The sequence below is a fragment of the Cetorhinus maximus genome, chromosome 12, assembly GCF_964194155.1.
Source record: "Cetorhinus maximus chromosome 12, sCetMax3.hap1.1, whole genome shotgun sequence".
Taxonomy (NCBI): Eukaryota; Metazoa; Chordata; class Chondrichthyes; order Lamniformes; family Cetorhinidae; genus Cetorhinus; species Cetorhinus maximus.
This window is the reverse complement of record NC_135890.1, coordinates 83890400-83910007: the sequence shown is the minus strand read 5'-3', so window position 1 is coordinate 83910007 and position 19608 is coordinate 83890400. Positions and strand designations below refer to the sequence as shown.

The 19608-nt window shown below is 41.1% G+C and overlaps 1 protein-coding gene across 1 annotated transcript in view; it reads left to right on the top strand.

Moving 5' to 3' along the window:
• Positions 1-255: 255 nt before the first annotated feature.
• The window catches only part of suds3 (SDS3 homolog, SIN3A corepressor complex component), an 80133-nt gene continuing 60780 nt past the window's right edge, over positions 256-19608 (top strand). Inside the window, exons 1-2 of the mRNA XM_078554016.1 lie at positions 256-414; positions 14533-14605. Coding sequence (XP_078410142.1) covers positions 303-414; positions 14533-14605 — 185 coding nt within the window. The 5' untranslated portion in view covers positions 256-302. The remainder of the gene's footprint in view (positions 415-14532; positions 14606-19608) is intronic.

Here is a 19608-nt window from a genome sequence, read left to right as displayed (position 1 = left end):
AGCGGCTCGCGCTGCCCGGGCCCCGCTCCTTGCAGCCCCACATGGTTATGGCCCCCTTTGTTTAGGTGTCCATTTCACTGCCTGACAGCCAGAACCCAACTAAGGTGACGGGGACACTCTCTTATCAGCGGGGTGAGAGTCGCCGTGGTGTCGTTGCTGTTGCGAAGCCGCTGCCGGTGGCCGTCGCCGCCGCCGTGTTTGTTGTGCGAGGCCCCGGCAGGCAGGCGGTGGCGCGCCCGGGGCTGGGGCTGGGGCTGCGGTTGCTGTGGGGGAGGGGGCGGGCGGGCGGCTTGGCGGGGAAGATGTCCGCCACTCTCCTCTCGCCCATCGTGGATTATTACAACGATGAGGAGGAGCTGGACAGTGTGGACGACGAGGACGACCGCAGCATCCGGGGCCGCGACTCGGATGAAGGTGAGTTTCGGTGCAAACCGGATTGTGAAACGGGAGGCGGGCGGTTGTCGCCGCCTGATGGTGGGGCCTCATGGAGAGAGAGTGGGACCGGCGGAGGGAGAGAGGCTGTTAACTGGAAGCCGGTGTCAGTGAGAGAGACCCGTAAGAACTGCTTAGAAAATGGATGACTTGTTTACATCTTGTTTTGAGGATAAGAGGGTGAAGAGGGAGAGAGCCTGCACAAACTTTCAGAATGCCAGTCGGGAACAGACTGCCAGCCACACTCTTTGCTCTTTCATGAAATTTTGGATGTACTTTCAAACTCCTCATAATCATAAAATATTTCATAAACCCATGTTTTCCCCATAAATTAGGCGTGTGTTTTATATATTTTTTGCAAGCATCAGTCAAGTTGAGAGCTGGTTTAGCTCAGGATACATTACAAAACTGCTGTTGAGAGAATGAAGTGCCCTAGGTATTTTTTTTTCCCACTTCCCACTCCAACCAAAGTTTAGGGCAGAATTACATGAGCACTTTGTTATCCTCCAGGTCCTTGGCCAAGTAGCTGTGAGCCTAGATATTGATCATTGGTGGACAGTGAAGCAAATTGCAGTGCAGCTCAGCTTGGTGCCTGGGCGGACCACTGTGCAGCAAAGTTTCCTGGATCATAATCAGGATTCAACTGGGATTCTGGTTGAATTTCTCCCTTTCTGACACTGCCTTTTGTATTCATGTAGCATCTTTTGTCTTTTAGAAATATCCAAAATAATTTTATATACAGTGAATTACTTTGAAATTGCAGATGTAGGCAAATATAACCCAGTGTGCTGACAGCAAGATCCCACAAACTGTGATTGGATGGATGGTCAGTTAGTTTGTTTTAGTGCTATTTGTCAAGGGGGTAACGTTGGCTTGCATTTTTACTACTGACTTTCCTACTTTTAAAAAAATGCTGCGGCACTTTTAATGTCCAGCTGAACTGTGGGAGCAGGCAAATATGACTGCTGTTCAATACAGAGGGGTCAGCACTCTGATACTGTACCACTCCTTCAGTACCTAACTTGTATACCAGACGAGATGATGGTGGAAAGGTGGACATCGAGTAGAAAAAGGAGCAAAAGCTTAGAGACGATCAAAGGCACCTGTATTCATAGTAGAGGAAGTACTCCAAATACCAGCTGTACAAGGGGAACCTAAAACTCAGTCATGGGGAAGAGCCTGCTGGATTTGATAAGTGTTTTTTAAAAAACAGAAAGACAAATACCCAGGACATGAGATTGCCACCCTAAGGTATGCATTAGTAATAATCTTCCAAAGCTCTCTTAATTCTGAAATTGTGCCATTGGGTTGGAAAATTGCAAGTATCTCTTCATTATTTAAGAAGAGAGTGTGAAAGAAACTATGTAAATATGGACCTGTCAGTCTAATGTGATTTCTGAAGGAAGTACTAGAATCTGTCTTTAGTGACAGAGTGACTGAGCACTTGAATAAATTTCAGCTGATCTGAAAGGTCAGTGTGGATTTGTAAAGGGTGGGTCATGTCTAACCAATGTAGTTGAATTTTTTGATTAGGTTATTAAAGTTGTAAATAAGGGGAGTATCTATGGATGTTATTTATATGGACTGCTAGAAGGCATTTGATAAGATTCCACACAAGACTGGTAGCAAAATTGAAAGTGCAGAAAGTTGGATGCAGCCTATTGATATGGATAATAAATTGGTTTGAGACAGGAGACAGCAGAGACAATGGGTATGTACTGTACTCTGATTGGCAGAATGTGACAAATGGTGTACCACCAGGGTCTGTACTCGGGCCTCGACTTTTCATCATATTTATCAATGATTTGGATGAAAGAATGGAAAGCTGAATATCAAAGTTTGCAGATGCTACCAAGTTGGGAGGTACAGTAAGCATTGTAGATGGGAACAGGAAGTGACAACGGGACAGAGATTACTTGAATGGACAAAACTGGCAAATTTAGTTCAACATGGAAAAGTGGGAAATCATCCACTCTTGATCCAAGAAAGACAAATCGTAGCTTCTCACCATTCAGAAAATCCTGAGAACTGTGGTGAAGCAAAGAAATTTGGGTGTCCATAGATGCAAATCATTAAAAAATAGGCAGGTTCAAATAGCTATCAAAATGTCAAGTGGAATGTTGGCTTTTATCTCCTGTTGGGTGAAATACAAAAGAGAGGAAGTAAGCCGTCAGTTGTACAGAGCCTTGGCCTGGCACTGTCTGGAATAATGTTTTCACTTTTGAGTATTAAACTTCAGGAAGGATACATTGGCCTTCAAGGTGGGTAGAGCGCAGGTTCACCAGAATAATACCAGAGCCTAAAGGGCCAAATCATAAGGGTGGGGTGCATAAACTTTGCTTGTATTCCCTTGAGTATAAAAGATTGAGGAGTGATCTAATTGTGGTGTTTAAACTGTGAAAAGAATTCATAGATGCAGAGAAACTATTTCATCTGATTGGGGAATCCACAACAAGGGGGAAAAATCTTAAACTTAGAGCTAGGCCATTCAGTGAAATTAGGAAGCACTTCTTCATACAGAGGGTAGTAGAAGTGTAGAGCTCTCAACCGCAAAAAACTTTGGATGCAAGGTCAATTAAAGCATTCAAATGTGATAGACTTATGTTAGGTAAGGGTATCGAGGGATATATAGGGCAAAAAGGAGAAAGTGAGGTTCAGGAACAGATGATCCTGATATGGTTGTTGCTAATTGAGATTACTCAAGTACGAAGTGAGGAACAAAGTCAAACAGCTAACTTATGTGCATTGGGAACGTTCATGGAAGCAAGGAGGATTGAGAAATCAGAGGATGTAGGACATGTAACTCTTTACAATTTGTATAAATGATTTGGATGAAAGGGCCATAGGTATGGTTTCTAAATTTGCTGATGACACAAAGATAGGCAGGAAAGTAAATTGCGAAGAGGACATGTAGCTACAAAAGTATACAGATAAGTTAGGTGAATGGGCAAAGATCGCGCAAGTAGTGTATAATGTGGGAAAATGTGAAATTGTCCAATTTGGCAGGAAGAATAAAAAAGAAGCATACTATTTAAAAAATGAGAGATTGCAGAGCTCTCAGAGGCAGAGGGACCTGGGTGTCCTAGTGCAAGAATCACAAAAGGTTAGTATGCACGTACAGCAAGTAAGCAGGAAAGCAAATAGAATGTTATCATTTATTGTGAGGGGAATTGAATGCAAGAGTAGGGAGGTTATTCTTCAGTTATACAGGGCAATGGTGAGACTACATCTGGAGTACTGTGTACAGTATTGGTCTCTTTATTTAAGGAAGGATGTAAATGCTTTGGAAGCAGCTCAGAGAAGGTTTACTAGACTAATACCTGGAATGGGTGGGTTGTCTTATGAGGAAAGGCTGGACAGGCTGGCTTGGATCCACTGGAGTTTAGAAAAGAGGCGACTTGATCGAAGCATACAAGATCCTTAGGGGACTTGGCAGAGTGGATGTGGAAAGGATGTTTCCTCTTCTGGGGGGCACGAGAACTAGGGGTCACTGTTTAAAAATAAGGGGTTGCACATTTAAGATAAGAGATGAGGAGAATTTTTTTCTCTGAGGGTCATTAGCCTTTGGAACTCTCTTCCTCAAAAGGCAGTGGAGGCAGAATCTTTGAATATTTTTAAGGCAGAGATAGATAAATTCTTGATAAGCAAGGGGGTGAAAGATTACTGCCTACCCCCAATAATGTGGAGTTGAGGTTACAATCAGATCAGCCATGATCTTTTTGAATGGCGGAGCAGGCTTGAGGGGCTGCTATTGCTGCTCCTAATTCGGATGTATGTAAACTGAGTTTAGATGCAGATTAACGGCATCAAGCAGAGAAGAATTACTCAGTACTGAGATTTCAGTAAAAAAAACTTAATGGCCCTTGGGGACAGTAAGCAGTGGCATTTTAATCAGAGGTGGGAAGGATGTGCTGGGGGACAAAGGCCAAGATGAATGTTACAATGCCTCTAAATTGGTTTGGTGAGGGCGTGTGGTGATTGCACAACTGGAGGCGCAACTTAAATGGGAGGAAAGGGGAAGGAGTCATAAAAAATTGAGCTTTGGTCAGAACAGTGAAGTTATGTGATCTTGCAGGGTGTGGATGGGCACCTTATTCATAACAAATGGAATGGAGTGGAGGAGATGGGTAGTTCAGAACTTGCTGGGAGGCATCAGAGAAGGCATGAGAATATTCTTTATGGGAGGGGAATTGGGGACATCATGGGAATAAAGAAGTTGTTAGTGTGTCATCAATAAGTAAGAAGAACAGTGAGTACAAGGCAAATGAGGTGCTCTGACAGCTGCTGGGAGAGATTCAGATTTGTGTGGATGCTATGGAGGATGACCAGATTATACCTGCCCAGGAGCGATGAAAGCCTGGGACAGCAGCATAATCGGAGGTTAGCAGTGGAGTGGATAAGTTAGGAGATTGACAAGGGGATGGTGCTGTTGAGTTAGGGGAGTGAATTGGGGCGAAAGGCTAGAGAAGTTTTGATGTAGAGCAGCATCCGTGGAGCACATCTGAGTTTACTGCTGAATATTGGTCAAACAAGGAGGAAGGGAATGCTTTTAAGATTCTTTGCGGGGTTCTCTGCTTAAACCCACATATATCTCATCCTGTCTTAATGCCCTGTGCCCAAGTGACTGTTGAGTGAGCGAGGATACTGAATGTTGTCTATTTGGTTTCAGAGGCTATCATAAATGCTTCTGTTCTTTTCTCATCAGGCATCTACATAATTGGATTTTGTGACAGGGGTTACAGATTGGTGATCAGTATGGACTTTATCTGTTTGCTCTCCTTCCCACTAACCCTGCTTCCTAACCTGGGGGTTGCTAGAACCAATTATCCCCTTACTATTGCTGAAATTAATTCCTAAGTGTATTTTGTTTCAATTCACTTAATATCAAGTTTCTTAGTTAACTTCTAAAATGTTATTATATGTGATTGTGCTTTAAATACTTACTTTACTTCTGACTCTTTGTAAAATATGGTGCCAAAATTGACTGCACAGATTCCCAGATGGAATAACTTTCAGCACTGTGAAGATGTATTTTAATGTTATATTTGCACTAACAATTGCTACTGTAAAATACAAATTTCAGTTCAACAAACACACCGGGTCTTAGTGATCTGCTTGAGCGTCCAATATTTGCTATTCCAATAAACACTAACTGGTGTTTATTTTTCATCCCTGGTTAAGTAATTGGAAGCTTTTTGACCATTATCCTTTTTAATCAGAGTCCACCTCCCCAAAACAGCATTGCCACCTGTAGACTTGATCTCTTTGTACTGAAAATGCATGAAGTAACAGACTGTCAGTAGAAAGTAGATATGAGATTGAATGGAATTAAAATAATAATGTTCCTTGTGGTATTGTGAACTAAGATACAATTAATTTTGAAGCTTTGATGAGCATTTTATCTTAGTGAACATACAAATCAGGAGGAGGAGTGGGCCATTCGGCCCCTTGAACCTGCTCTGCCATTTGATAAGATGGTTGTTCTGATCGTGGCCTCAACTCTACTTTCCTGTTTACCCCCTATATCCTTAGATTCTTGATTGACAAGGGAATCAATCTAACTCAGCCTTAAAAATATTCAATTGCCCTGCCTCCACTGTTCTCTGGGGAAGAGAATTCCACAGACTAATGACCCTCTGAGAGAAAATAATTTCTCACCTCTGTGAGGAGACCCCTTATTTTTAAACCCTGTCCCCTAGTTCTGGTCTCTCCCATAAGGGGAATCATCCTATCAGCCTCCACCTTGTCAATTCCACTAAGGATCTTGTATGTTACAATAAGATCCTCTCTTATTCTCCTGAACTCCAGTGGATACAGGCTCAACCTGTCCAACCTTTCCTCATAAGATAACTCCCTCATCCCAGGAATTAGTTGAGTGAACTGTCTCTGCACTGCTCCTGGTTAACTATGTAAATTGTATTGTACCATTTAATATGCATACAAAATGAACATCATTGTTTATTCAGTGACCTAAAGGATGCATAATGGTAAGAGGACCTAGTGTTTTTGAAATTTAACTATTTTCTTGATATAAACTTTAGTTGCTTTTGATTGACGTTTTTACTTTATGCCTTCAGTCTCTCTTCAGAACTCGAACTAAACTTTATGTTTGTGTTTTGAACTATGCCACTGTTAGATAAAAAGGAGCTTGCGCAATATGAACATGAACACTGTATAGAATACATCAGAAGGAATTTTGTGAGTCCAATTGAAAGAATATTTATTTTCGGGCCACAGTAATATGTTAATTTGTTTGTTTTCCAAAACAACTGAGGCAACTGCCTTGTAAAAACAGAGTGTGCGAAATATTCAGCAACTCAGTTGGCATTTGTGAAGAAATACTCAGTAGAGTTCTGATGAAAGGTCATTGACCTGAAACGTTAACTCTGATTCTCTTTCCATAGATCCTGCCTGATCTGCTAAAAAGTTCCAGCGTTTTCTGTTTCTTTCAGATTTCCACAATCTGCAGTATTTTATTTTTGCCTTGTAAACTGTTGTTTGACAGTTAATGCAGGATAATTTTTCAGTAAAAACTTTTATTTTGAATATAGGAAATGTGGCAATTCCCATTAGCATATTTGCCTTTGCACAAGAGATAGTTAACCCTTGAGCTGATTGTAGTCCATACGGTGAATGTGCTTGCTGAATGGTGTTAGCTAGTGAGTTCCAGCATTTTGGCCCAGCGATGTTGGAAGAGTGGTAATATGTGTCCAAGCTAGGATGGCTATGACTTGGAGGTGATGGTATTCTCATGCCTCTGCCCACATCCTTCTAGGCGGTGGAGGTGGCATGTTTGGGAGGTACAGCTGAAATATGCTGTAATTGAGTCCTTGATGTTTTCAATTTTTGATCACAGCTTTCCCATCAAGAAGTGGTGTTTTTGCCTACAAAGGAAGAAAGTGGTAAAATTAAGTACCTGGATTGCACTTGTGCATATCCTTAGGGCCAGTATTCACAGAGACTTGGGGGCAGATAAACACTCTTACTGCTTCCTCAGCTGGGGCATGTTTTGTTTCTTATTCAAGAAAATAAACTTAGAGGGAGAAATATTTTCTTACAGACAAATTATGCTGTGAGAATGGATGTTATTTTAAAAATATTTTTGAGCAATATTGTGTTATTCTGTGAAGAAGGCTCTGTGTTTGTGTATTTGATTTGATTAAGCTAGAGAAAAGTTACTAGAGACAGATTGTTTCGGAGGTTTCAGACATGAAACGATAGAGGTGTTAGGTATGCATTTGCAGTGAGATATTATGGTGGGCTTGAGGTACAAGTAAATAGGTTGGTACTAACATTTGCATTTTTAGATAAGTTGAGAGTTCATTTGAATATCAAAAGGAAGTCAGAGGTGAAAAGAAACATTTTTGCATCTTACATGAGTTCCGTGGGTAAATTGCAGAAGGTATATTACATTTTATTGACTCGAAAGCAGAGACAAAATAGAAACATGAGAGATTTTATATTTGGAAGGATTTGAGTTTCAAAGAGGTGCAAGAACAATGTAACCTGAGATGAAAGGGGGAAAAAGGTATATTAGAGTTACTGTGGAGAGTTTCGTGGTTGATTGTTGGCTGTGGGCTGTTGGCTATGTGAGGAAGATCTCCTGGAAACAGCTCTAGGCTGGGAGAAGATGCAGTTTGAATGAGCCATCCAGTCAAGCCAGGAAGATCTTGGACTGCAAAAAGCAAACTTGTTCTGAAGACTTGGATCTCCACAGCAGAGTGGAAGAGAGTTTAAGAGGTCATGTGGCATGTCTTTATTAAAGCTGCAGCAGTTTGCCTTGGGTAATATTAGTGGAGTTTTATAGTTAAACATCTATAAGGGAGTGTGGCCTAGAGGGTGTTTATTTGTGGGTCTGACCAAGTAGGGAGTCTTTTGGGGAATGTTTTGTAAGACTAATTTTAACTGTGTAACTGTAATCTTGTGTGCCTAAGTTTTCTTTTCTTTTTGTTAATAAAACTTTTACTTTTAACTTCTAAAATCCCAAAAGTGTTACTGGATTTCTTGCTGCTGAGATCAATACACTTTCTTCTTGTTTTCAGAATACGAAAAAAGGGTATCCCTCTGGGATTTGGTTTGCTCAGCAGTTAACATCTGCTGGGGTCATAACAATGAATTAATTAAATTAATGAATTAAATTTTCAGTTCATGGAATGCAAGTGAATAGATTTTTTTAAAGCATCTCAAATTTAGATGTGTGTACAGCAAATTGTTTAATTTTTTAAAAGGGTTAAACATTGGATTATTTGAGCTCATTGGAGGCACTTGCATTTAGATTTGCTTTTCCTGGCTAAAAGTTTGGTGGGTGGGGGGGTGGGGGTTGGTGGTGGGGGTTTGTTCCTTGGGTACTGTTGGTGAAAAGGTATTTTCATTTGATGGCCTAGATTTTTGAGGTCAGCGGCGAAGTGACTGTGCTCACCACTTACTTTGAAGAAAGCTGCCTCGATAGATCTAGTAATCTATTTGGTGTGGGCTTCACCTTTCCTGCTGCTAGTTTGAATCTAGCATCAGGCCAAGGGGATCTCCAGGTATCCAGCAAAGTGATATTATCAAGGCGGGTAAGCAGCCAATCACTTTGAAGTATTCTCACAGAAAACAAACCAGGAAGTAAGATGCAATGATTATCCTTTACTTTTTATTAAATTGTGGAGAATGAAACAAATGTTTGGAACATATGTATTGGATGCTGAAATACCATAAACTTAAAAAAAAATACCAAACTTAAAAGTTTTTATCAGAATGGAAAAAGACTAATGTTGCACAAATATAAAATTAGTTTTCCAGGACGACAGAGGTTGTTCAGCATTAGTCTTGACATAGTACGTCATTAAAAACTCAGTTATACCTCTTGAACAAGATGAGAATTTTTTGGGGCTTTTTGACAGTGATATTAATGTACAAAAGGGCAAGCTCTTTTCAGTGTTTTCTAATTGATGCAGTCTGGGGGTACTTTGACAGTGTGTCTTATTAAGAAGCATAATATCACTGGCAGAAATTTCTGGATTTTCATATTTAATTACATGCAAAGTTGCTGTCAGTTTTGGAAGACTGATGACAGCCAACTCAGCCTGCTTCATTGTTATTATAACTGCAAAATCCAGGCCATAATTCTCAAATCAATAATCTTATTTCTATTCAGTCCATGCACCTATGTTACAACAGTGACTTAATTGGCTGTAAAATGCAGGGACGTCTGGTGGTTGTGAAAGGCGCAATATAAATGCAAGTCTTTTTTCTTTTCCCTTCCCCTTCTTTTAACATTGAATATCAGAAAATCCAGATTTATTAAGCTCACAATATGTATCATGCTACTTAAACACTTGAAAGACAGTACAGTGAAACCTGTAAGTTTATGGCCTCATTTGGGACTTTTTGGAGATATCCTTATATTCATAATGTTAACTGTATGTTGGAAATTGCGCCAAAAAGAAGACCAACATGCAATAGACCCTCAAGAAAGCTAGCTGTGCAGAAACTGGCATCCGCAAAGTGCTGTGAATCATTCATGCTCAGACTTCAGAAACAGCTGTCCTCCAAGTGATGTTGTTGAATTGTCATGATCAGCCTTCAGATCAACAGCTCTGGAAGCTGCCAGTGATGTCCGGGGAACACAAAAGAAAGCACCGAGATTGGCTCAATGAAAATGTTCAAATTAAGGAACTGCTATAGGAGAAAAATGCAGATATCCAGAATGGCTGGGAAATAAAGATACATGTGCTGCTAAGAAATCAGGAACCTACAACAGATGCTACTTGGGATGAAAGAAGCATGATGGGTCAAACAAGTCAGAGAGCTCCAAACTGTGATCACGACATGAGGAATTTCCATAAAGCCCTTAGGACTGTGTATAGTCCTCCCTTATGCGGCTACTCACCTGTTCTCAGCACTGACAGGGAATCTCTCTTTGCCGGACAGGACAGTTATCAAAGAGTGCCGGGCTGAGCACTTTAGGAATGTGCTTAACTGCCCGCCCAATGTAAATACGATAGCTTTTAGAGAAGCTTCTAGACTGCCAAAATGTGAAAACCAGGACAGCAGTCCCTCTGCTGTGGAGGTTGACAAAACCATCAGATCCCTACCCTGAAGGAAAGCTCCAGGCTCAGATGTGATCCCAGGAGAAATTTTCAAATCTAGGGGACACCATCTAGCCATCAGATTCTCTCAATTATATGACAAGTTATGGATCAACAAACCATTCCTCGGGAATTCAAGGATGCCATTCTTGTTCACTTGTTTAAAGGAAGAGGATGAAAATCCGTGTGTGACAACCACAGAGGATTCTTGCAACTTGTGATAGCTGGTAAAATTCTGGCGAAAGTTTTACTCAACAGACTGACAAGCCACAGAGCAGAACGTGTGCTACCAGAAAGTCAAAGTGGGTTCAGGAAAGGTGGAGGCACTTGTGACATGATTTTCACCCTTCGACAAATACACGGGAAATGTTGCAAACAATAGGTGGAACTCTAGTGTGCATTTGTTGACCTGACAAAAGCTTTTGACACAGCCAACAGAGAGGCCTTGTGAAAAGTCTTAGCCCAACTTGGTTGCCCTGAGCGAGTTGTAAATCTGTTACAGCAGTTTCACGATGAAATGAGGGCCAGAGTGTTTGAATGTGATAAAAACACTGACACCATAAGACGTAGGGGCATAAGTATGCCATTCGGCCCTTGATTCCCTTACTGTTTAAAAATCTGTCTGCCCCAGCCTTAAATATACTTAACGACCCAGCCTCTAAAGCCCTCTGAAGAATTCCACAGATTCAGTATTCCTCCTGATCTCTGTCTTAAATGGGCGACCCCTTACTTTGAGTTTATGCCCTTTGTCCTGGACTCTCCCACAAGAAAAACAACCTCTCTTGACATAACAAGTGGTGTGAAGCAGAGTGTGTCATGGCCCTTTTGCTCTTCAGTATATTCTTTGCTGCCATGCATTCTGGGGCATTTGATGGAATATACATCCAATTCAGAGCAGATAGCAATCTCTTCAACCTGACAAGACTGAAATCTTCAACTAATGTATCAGGGAAGATGACATGGGAATTGCTGTTTGATGATGACTGTGCCCTTGTGTCACACTCTGAGAATTGCCTTCAAAGGATCATGGACTGTTTTCAAAAGCGGCTGATGACTATGGGTTAAGTCAGTTTAAGGAAGTCAGAGATACTTCAACCACTGGTGAGTCTGCAAGGAGACTGACTCAAGCCTGCCCATCATTGAGAGCAGCAGGGACACCTGGGTAACCATACACCTTTACTCCCCAAAGCCCCTCAAAGAAGCAGATCTACTATTAGAAAACAGTTAAAAAGACAATGGCAGAGTGGGGAGAGAGCAGTTGCCTGAGGTAGTGCATGGTTGCAGGGCTGGGGCAGAAAATGGTTACAGTCGGCATGCAGTTTCCTTGATTTGGGATGCTGATGAAGTCATTGCATGCAGCTGTGGTGGCAGTGGATCATAAGAAACAGCTTTGTTAAATGGTGCACACTTTACCCAGCATACATAGTAGCAAAGAAACTGCTCTATCCTTGAGATGGAGCAGTGCAAGCATTCAACTCCATCCCACAAAAGCCATTTTTTTCATATCCATTGCCACCTCGTGTTGACCTGCCTGTCGTGTGCTTTAAGTTATTCAAGGCTGTCAATTGTTCATAATTTGTAAGTGCCCACTAATACAGTTTCACTGCATTTACAACAGAACCTTCCTGATTTAGTTGATGGATGTAAACACGGCACAGTTCCTAATACAGTATTGTCTTTTATATCTACAAAAACCCAAATTCAAAAGGTGATGCATACTCAAGAGATTTTCCTTTGCAGAACTGCTTTTCTTGTATTTGTTATTAACTCATTAAAGTTCCCTGAAATATATGAATTAAATTTCACTGGTATGTCTTTTAAATACGTTTACCAAACTGACTAAACTGCTCGTGCTATAAGGTCAGTCTTAGTTCAACAGTACAGTGGTCACTGTTTCTAAAGTGGCTTCTACTTTCCTACTTAACAGATGAAGTCAAAAGATTACTTTTACTACAGTATAAGGAGTAATCAATAGTAATATAACATTAGCAGACCTCAGGATAGCCTCATTAACCCTTTCCTTAAAGATGCAATCCAGAAGCTGTACCTGAAATTGCATCTGAAGCTGCACCTTCTTGCCAATCTCAAGTTGCACCCAAGTATCCCCCCACCCCCAATCTCAATAGAATGCATCCAAACTTAAAATGGGCATAAATCAGCATGAACAACCAGAACTGTGGGAAATTGCTGAACCTACATACCTGCAGTATGTTGACATTGAGTTAAAATTAAAGGTTTCAATTCATTTCATAACAGTTTAGGCACATCAGGCACAGGATTTGTATGTGAGGCTCACTAAGTCACAAGGTGGTTTCATATCCCATTCCAGGACTTGAGGACAAAACTCAAGGCTGACAGTCCAGTTTATTACTGAGGGAATGCTGAGCTTTTGGATGAGACTTTAAACTGAAGCCTCAACTGCCCTTTCAGATGGATATTAAAGACCCCATTTCGAAGAAGAGTTAGCCCCTGTGATGTAGCCAATATTTATCCTTCAATCAACATTACAAAAAAATTGTCTTGTTATCATGTTGCCATGAAAGTTTGCAGTGCAAAAGATAACTGTGTGTTTCCTACATTACAATAGTGACTACACTTCAAAAGTACTTTATTGGTTGTAAAGCAATTTGGGATGTCCAGTGGCCATGAAAGGCGCTATATAAATGCAAGTCTTTTCAATTTTTAGTGTGATATACTTTTCAATAAAAATGCGTTCAAGGAAATGAATAATACAGTTCAGACCTAAGCAAGGATAAGTTTAAAAAATCTCTTTTAAAAAAGGGCAGCTACAAGACTGGGAAAATAACTGTTCCCTGCTGCGTCTGAAAATCTAGATGGAGCTTGAGACCCCCAAAAAGCAATTGGAGAATACTTGCATTTAGGAGTTGGGAATGTAGGCGGTTTTCAGGGTAGAAATTAGTTTGAACAGAGGCTTTAATGGATGGATGTGAAAAAAACATCAAGGAGATTCAAACTTATTATAGTTAGTCATTAGGCCCAAAATTCTGTCATCTTTTAAACTTCGTAATTTCTTTGCATTCAGATTTTGTGTGTGTGTTTGTGTGTATCTGGGCACAGAAATAGAGGAAACTCCAGGCTCTTGAATTCTTGTTTCTAACTGCTACTCCCTACCAGAAACTGGAAATGGAGGGGAAGGCAGTCATTTGGGGAAAAAATAATTGCACTACTCTATTTTGTTATGGTTTTTGTCAACCAAGTTTGATAGGAAGAATGTGGAGAGACAATATAAAATAAATGGTACAATTCTAAAGGGGGTGCAGGACCAGTGGAACTTGGGTGTATGGTGCATAAATCATTGAAGGTGGCAGGACAGGTTGAGAGAGCAGTGAGTAAAGCATATGTCATCCTGAGCTTTATCAATAGGGGCATAGAGTACAAAAACAAGGAAGCTATGTTAACCTTGTATAAAACACTGCATGGCTTCAACTGGAGTATTGCATCCAGCAAACCATACTTTAGGAAGGATGGGAAGGCATTAGAGGGGGTGTAGAAAAGATTCACAATAATTGTTCCAAGGATGAGGAACTTCAGTTGGGTAGATTGGAGAAGTTGGGACTGTTTTACTTGGAGAAAAGAAGGTTGAAAGGAGATTTGATAGAGGCAATCAAAATCATGAGGGTATGGACAATGTAGATAGGGAGAAGCTATTCCCGTTGCTAGGAGGATCAAGAACCAGAAGGCACAGATTTAAGGTGGTTGGCAAAAGAAGCAATGGTGTCATGAGGAAATGCACTGTCTGAGAGTGTGATGGAGGCAGGTTCAATCGAGGCATTCAAGAGGGAATTGGATTATTACCTGAAAAGGAAGAATATGCAGGATGACGGGGAGAGGGCAAGGAGTGGCAGTAGGTGAATTGCCCCTTCAGAGAGCCAGCACAGACAGGACAGCCAAATGGCCTCCTGTGTTGTAACTATTCTATATGATTCTAAGTGTTAGTGCTGTGTAAGGTTCTTCTATTTTTTTCCAAAGTGATTTAATGGCATTCTGTTTCCTTTATATTTGACAGATACAGAGGATGCAAGTGAGACAGATATTGCTAATAAGCAAGATGATGAAGACTACCTGGAGGTGAAAGAGCAGTGAGTATTGTTGCCATGTGATGCAGTTGCCTTGTGCAATACAGTCCACAGAGTAAGAAATTGCTATATTAAAAATCCCTATTGTAGCAAATAATTACATTGCATGAGCCATTTTGAATAATTTGCATGCCTCAATGAAGCATTGCTGTCTTGACTGAACAATGCAGGGTATCAAGGGCTTTAAAACAGTGGAGATTTGAATTGTCTTTGTTGTCAAGTCATAGTTAAAGCTAATGATACTTTCTGGATTGTGCAATACAGACCACAGTGTAAAAAGTCCTTTTGTAGTAAATAGTTGTATATCTTAGGAGCTATTTTGAGCAATTTGCTCGACAGATTTTGAGATTTTTTTCTTTCTAACTTGCTGTAACCAGCATGATCAATATTGGTTTTACAAATGTCAATATTTGATACAATTTCATTCTTTTTAGGTTTAGATTGTAAAAAGCAAAATCCTTAATACAGTGCTGTTGATTATTGTAAATTGTCTTCAATTTGCACAGCTGTTTATCTGGCAGTCAGGCAATAAATAATTAACAGTCAGCTTTTTAAAAAAAATGTTCCCAGTAAAGCCATTTCCATCTTTGTCTCCAATAACCCTATTTCTTGTAACCAATTGCTGGCTTTAATCATTGACTTTTTCGCCTTAGCCTATTTAATTTGGAATTTTTGTTTGTGTTCCATTGAATTGGTGGGGTCTCGACAAAACACTCATGTGTAATGTGAAACAACTGAAGTGCATGTACAGAATAAAGCCTGTTTTGCAGATTCGGGAGATGTAAGTGTTTCGGGACTATGTGACCCATTAGCAGTTACTACATAAAACTCTTGCATGGAGTTTCTTATTTAGCCGACTGCTTATTCATTGGTATGTGGGGTTTGATCAGTATTTAGAGAATGAGGAAGACCGTATCTACACTCTGGAATGTAGTCTGCATTATACTGATCAGTAGATATTAATCAGGATTTTTGTCAATGGTTTGAAGTATATGTATTTTGAAAGATGTTTCTGTATTGATAAGGTCACTGTGTTAAAAGGCTGTTAGAACTAATTATCATAAGGATTGTAGAAAATTGCAGCACAGAAGGAGGCCATTCGGCCCTTTTTTTACGCTGGCCGACAAAGAGATGTCCAGCCTAATCTCATGTCCCAGCATTTGGTCCTTAGCCTTGTAGGTTACAGCACTTCAAGTACATAGCTAAGTACTTTTTAAATATTATGAGGGTTTCTGCTTCAAACGCCCTTTCAGGCAGTAACTTCCAGATTCTTAACCTTAATTGATACAATTAACACTAAGAACATACAGGTGGAGGGCACCGATTGGATGGTTATTTGAGCACATATAATGAGGCAATTACTGAGTAGAATGGAGTCAGGAGATATATGCCTGTAATGTTTCACCCTATGAATAAATATATTCCAGTAAAGGCTGGCTCTGGTTTCTTCCTTCGCCAACATGTTGGAAATATATAAAGCACTGGTTAGGTCACACCTGGGGTACTGCGTGCAGGTCAGTATAAGAAAGATGTGAATGCAGTCGAGAGATATGGAGGAGATTTATTAGGATGTTGCCAGGACTGGAGAATTTTAATTGAGGAAGGATTGTGTAGGTTAGGATTTTTTTTTATTTTGGACCAGAGGAGCTTGAGGGTAGACTTAATTGAAGTGTATAATATTCTGAAGGGTCTAGATAGAGTGCACAGGAAGTTTTTCCTTAGTTGAAAGGTCCATAACTAGGGGGCATAGATTTTAGGGCAAGAGGCAGGTGGTTTAGAGGGATTAGAGGGGAAATCATTTCCCCCAGAGAGTGGTAGAGATATGAAATGGTGGTAGAGGCAGAAAGCCTCATAACATTTAAAAGGTATTCGGATTTGCACCTGAGATACTGTAACCACAGGGCTACAGATCAAGAGCTAGAAAGTGGGATTATTCTGGATGATTCCCTGTCAAATGAATTAGACATGATGGGCCAGATGGCTACCTTACATGCTATAAGTCTCTCTGATAATTAGTTCTAACAGCCTTTCACCACAGTAATCTTTTCTATGCAGGAAAACGTCTTTCAAATTGCATGCATTTCTTCAAACCATCAACAAAAATGATCCTGATTAATATTTACAGATTAGAATAATGCAGGTTACATTCTATAGTGTAGGTCTGAGCTTCCTCATTCTCTAAATACTGTTCAATCACCACATACTGATGAAAAGATAGTCATCCAAGTAATACACTCCATTTCAGAGTTTTGCACAATAATTGCCCAATCATTCATGTAATCTCTAACTACTTACTCTCCTAAATCCCTAAAATTGAGCCTGTTGGTGACTTCTGCTTTTGTTTCCAATTACTCCTCCTGAGTTTTTTTTGACCTTGCCATTTCAATTCCAACAAAGCTGCTGCTGTGGTACTTTTTTATTTGTTCATGGGATGTGACCGCGGTAGGCAAGGCCAGTATTTATTGCCTATCTAAAATTGCCCTTGAGAAGGTGATTGTGAGCAGCTTTCTTGAATCATTGTCATCCAAGTGGTATAAGTATACCCACAGTGCTGTTAGGGAGGGAGTTCCAGGATTTTGACCCAGAAAATGGCAATATACTTCTACGTCAGGATGGTGTGGGGCTTGGAGGGTAACTTACAGGTGTTGGTGTTCCCATGTATTGGCTGCCCTTGTCTTTCTAGATGGTGGAGGTCGGAAGTTTGAAAGGTGCTGTTGAAGGAGGCTTGGTGAATTGATGCAGTGCATCTTGTTGATGGTACTGCCACTGTGCCAGAGGTTGAAGGAGTGAATGTTTAAGGTGGCGAATTGGGTGCCAATCAAGCAGGCTGCTATGCCCTGGATGTGTTGAGCTTCTTGAGCGTAATTGGTGCTGCACTCAAACCAGGAAAGCGAGGAGTATTCCGTCACACTCCTGAGGTTGTGCATTGTAGATGCTGGACAGACTTTGGGAGGCAGGAGGAGAATTTACAGCATATGACCTGCCCTTGAAGTCCCAATATTTAGTTGGCTGATCCAGTTGTATGCCTGGTCAATGGCAACTCCCAGGGTTTTGGTGGGGGATTCAACAATGGTTGTGCTGTTGAATGTCAAGGAGAGATGGTGAGATTCTCTCTTGTCAGAGATGGTTATTGCTTAGGACTTATGTGGTGCGAATGTTTCTTGCCACTTATCAGCCCAAGCCTGAATGTTGGTCATGTCTTGCTACCTGCAGGCACAGACTACTTTATCTGAGAAGTTACGAATGGTAGTGAACACTGTGCAATTATCAGTGACCATCCGCACTTCCGATCTTATGGAGTAAAGATCATTGATGGAATAGCTGGAGATGGCTGGGTCTAGGACACTGCCCTAAAGAACTCCTGCAGTGATGTGCTGGTTTGAGATGATTGGTGGAGAGTTTTCCCTGATTCCCATTGATTTCAGTTTTGCTAGGGCCCTTTGCCACACTCAGTCAAATGCTGCCTTGATATCAAAGGAAGTCATCTTACCTCACCTCTGGACTTTATCTCTGTTATACATATTTGGACCAAGGCTGTAATGAGGTCTAGAATCGAGTGGTCCTAGTGGAACCCAAACTGAGCAATGGTGATCAGGTTATTGTTGAGTAAATGCTTCTTGCATTGTCAATGACACCTTCCATTATTTTGCTGGTGATTGAGAGTAGACTGATGGAGGTGATATTTGGCTGGAGTGAATTTGTCCTGCTTTTTGTGGACAGGACATAATTGGGCAGCAGATACTTGGAAATGCCACCACCTGGAAATGAAGAACCCTCTAAGCCACTCACTATCCTGACTTGAAATATATCGGCATTCCTTCACTGTCACTGGGTCAAAGTCCTGGAATCCCCTCCCTAACCGCACTGTGGATGTACCAACACCACGTGGACTGCAGCGGTTCAAGAAGGCACCTCACCACCACCTTCTCAAGGGCAATTAGGGATGGGCAATAAATGCTGGCCTAGCCAGCAAAGTCCGCATCCCGTAAATTAATTAAAAAAAGAATTTTCAGTAGATGTTAGTGTGGTTCGGGTCTGGAATGCACTGCCTGGAAGTGTAGTGGAGGCAGACTCAATCGAGGCAGTCAAGAGGGCATTAGATGATCATTTGAAAAGAAACAATATGCAAGGGTACAGGAGAAATGGCAGGGCAATGGCACAAGGTCATTATGTTCATTTGGAGAGCCAGTGTAGACACAATGGGCGGAAGGCTTCCTTCTGTGCCATTAGAATTCTGTGATCGTGTTGTAGCTGTACTGGAACAGTTTGACTTGGGGCATGGCTGGTTCTGGAGCACATGCTTTCAGCACTACTGTTGGAGCCCATGATTTTTGCTGTGTCCAATGCACTCAGCCATTTCTTGATATCACATGGAGTGAGTCAAATTGACTGAAGAATGGCACCTGTGATGCTGAGGACCTCAGGAGGAGGCTGAATTGGATTGTCTACTTGGCACTTCTTGTTGAAGTTTATTGCATATGCTTCAGCCTTGTCTTTTGCACTCATATGCTGGACTCTGCCATCATTCAGGTTGAGAATGTTAATTGAGTCACCTCCTCCCATTAGTTTTTTTGTCAGCTGTCATTCACAACTGGATGTGGCATGATTGCAGAATTTTGATCTATTCGTAGGTTTTAGGATTGATTAGCTCTGTCTGTGGTGTACTGCTTCTATTTAGCTTGTTAGTAGTCCTGTGTAGCTTCACCAGGTGGTACCTCATTTTCAGGCTTAGCTGGTGCTGCTCTTGGCATTCTCTTCTATACTCCTCATCGAACCATGGTTGGTCTTTTGGCTGGATGTAATAGTGGAATGAAGGGTTTGTTGGTCCAAGAAGTTACAGATTCTGGTGGAGTACAATTCTGCTGCTTCTGATGGCTCAAAGCACCTCTGTTATGGATCTGACCTGAATCTATCCCATTTAACACTGTGGTAATGCCACACATCACAAAAGAGGGTGTCCTCATAATGATGATGGGACTTCATCTCCACAGGGGCTCTGTGGTGGT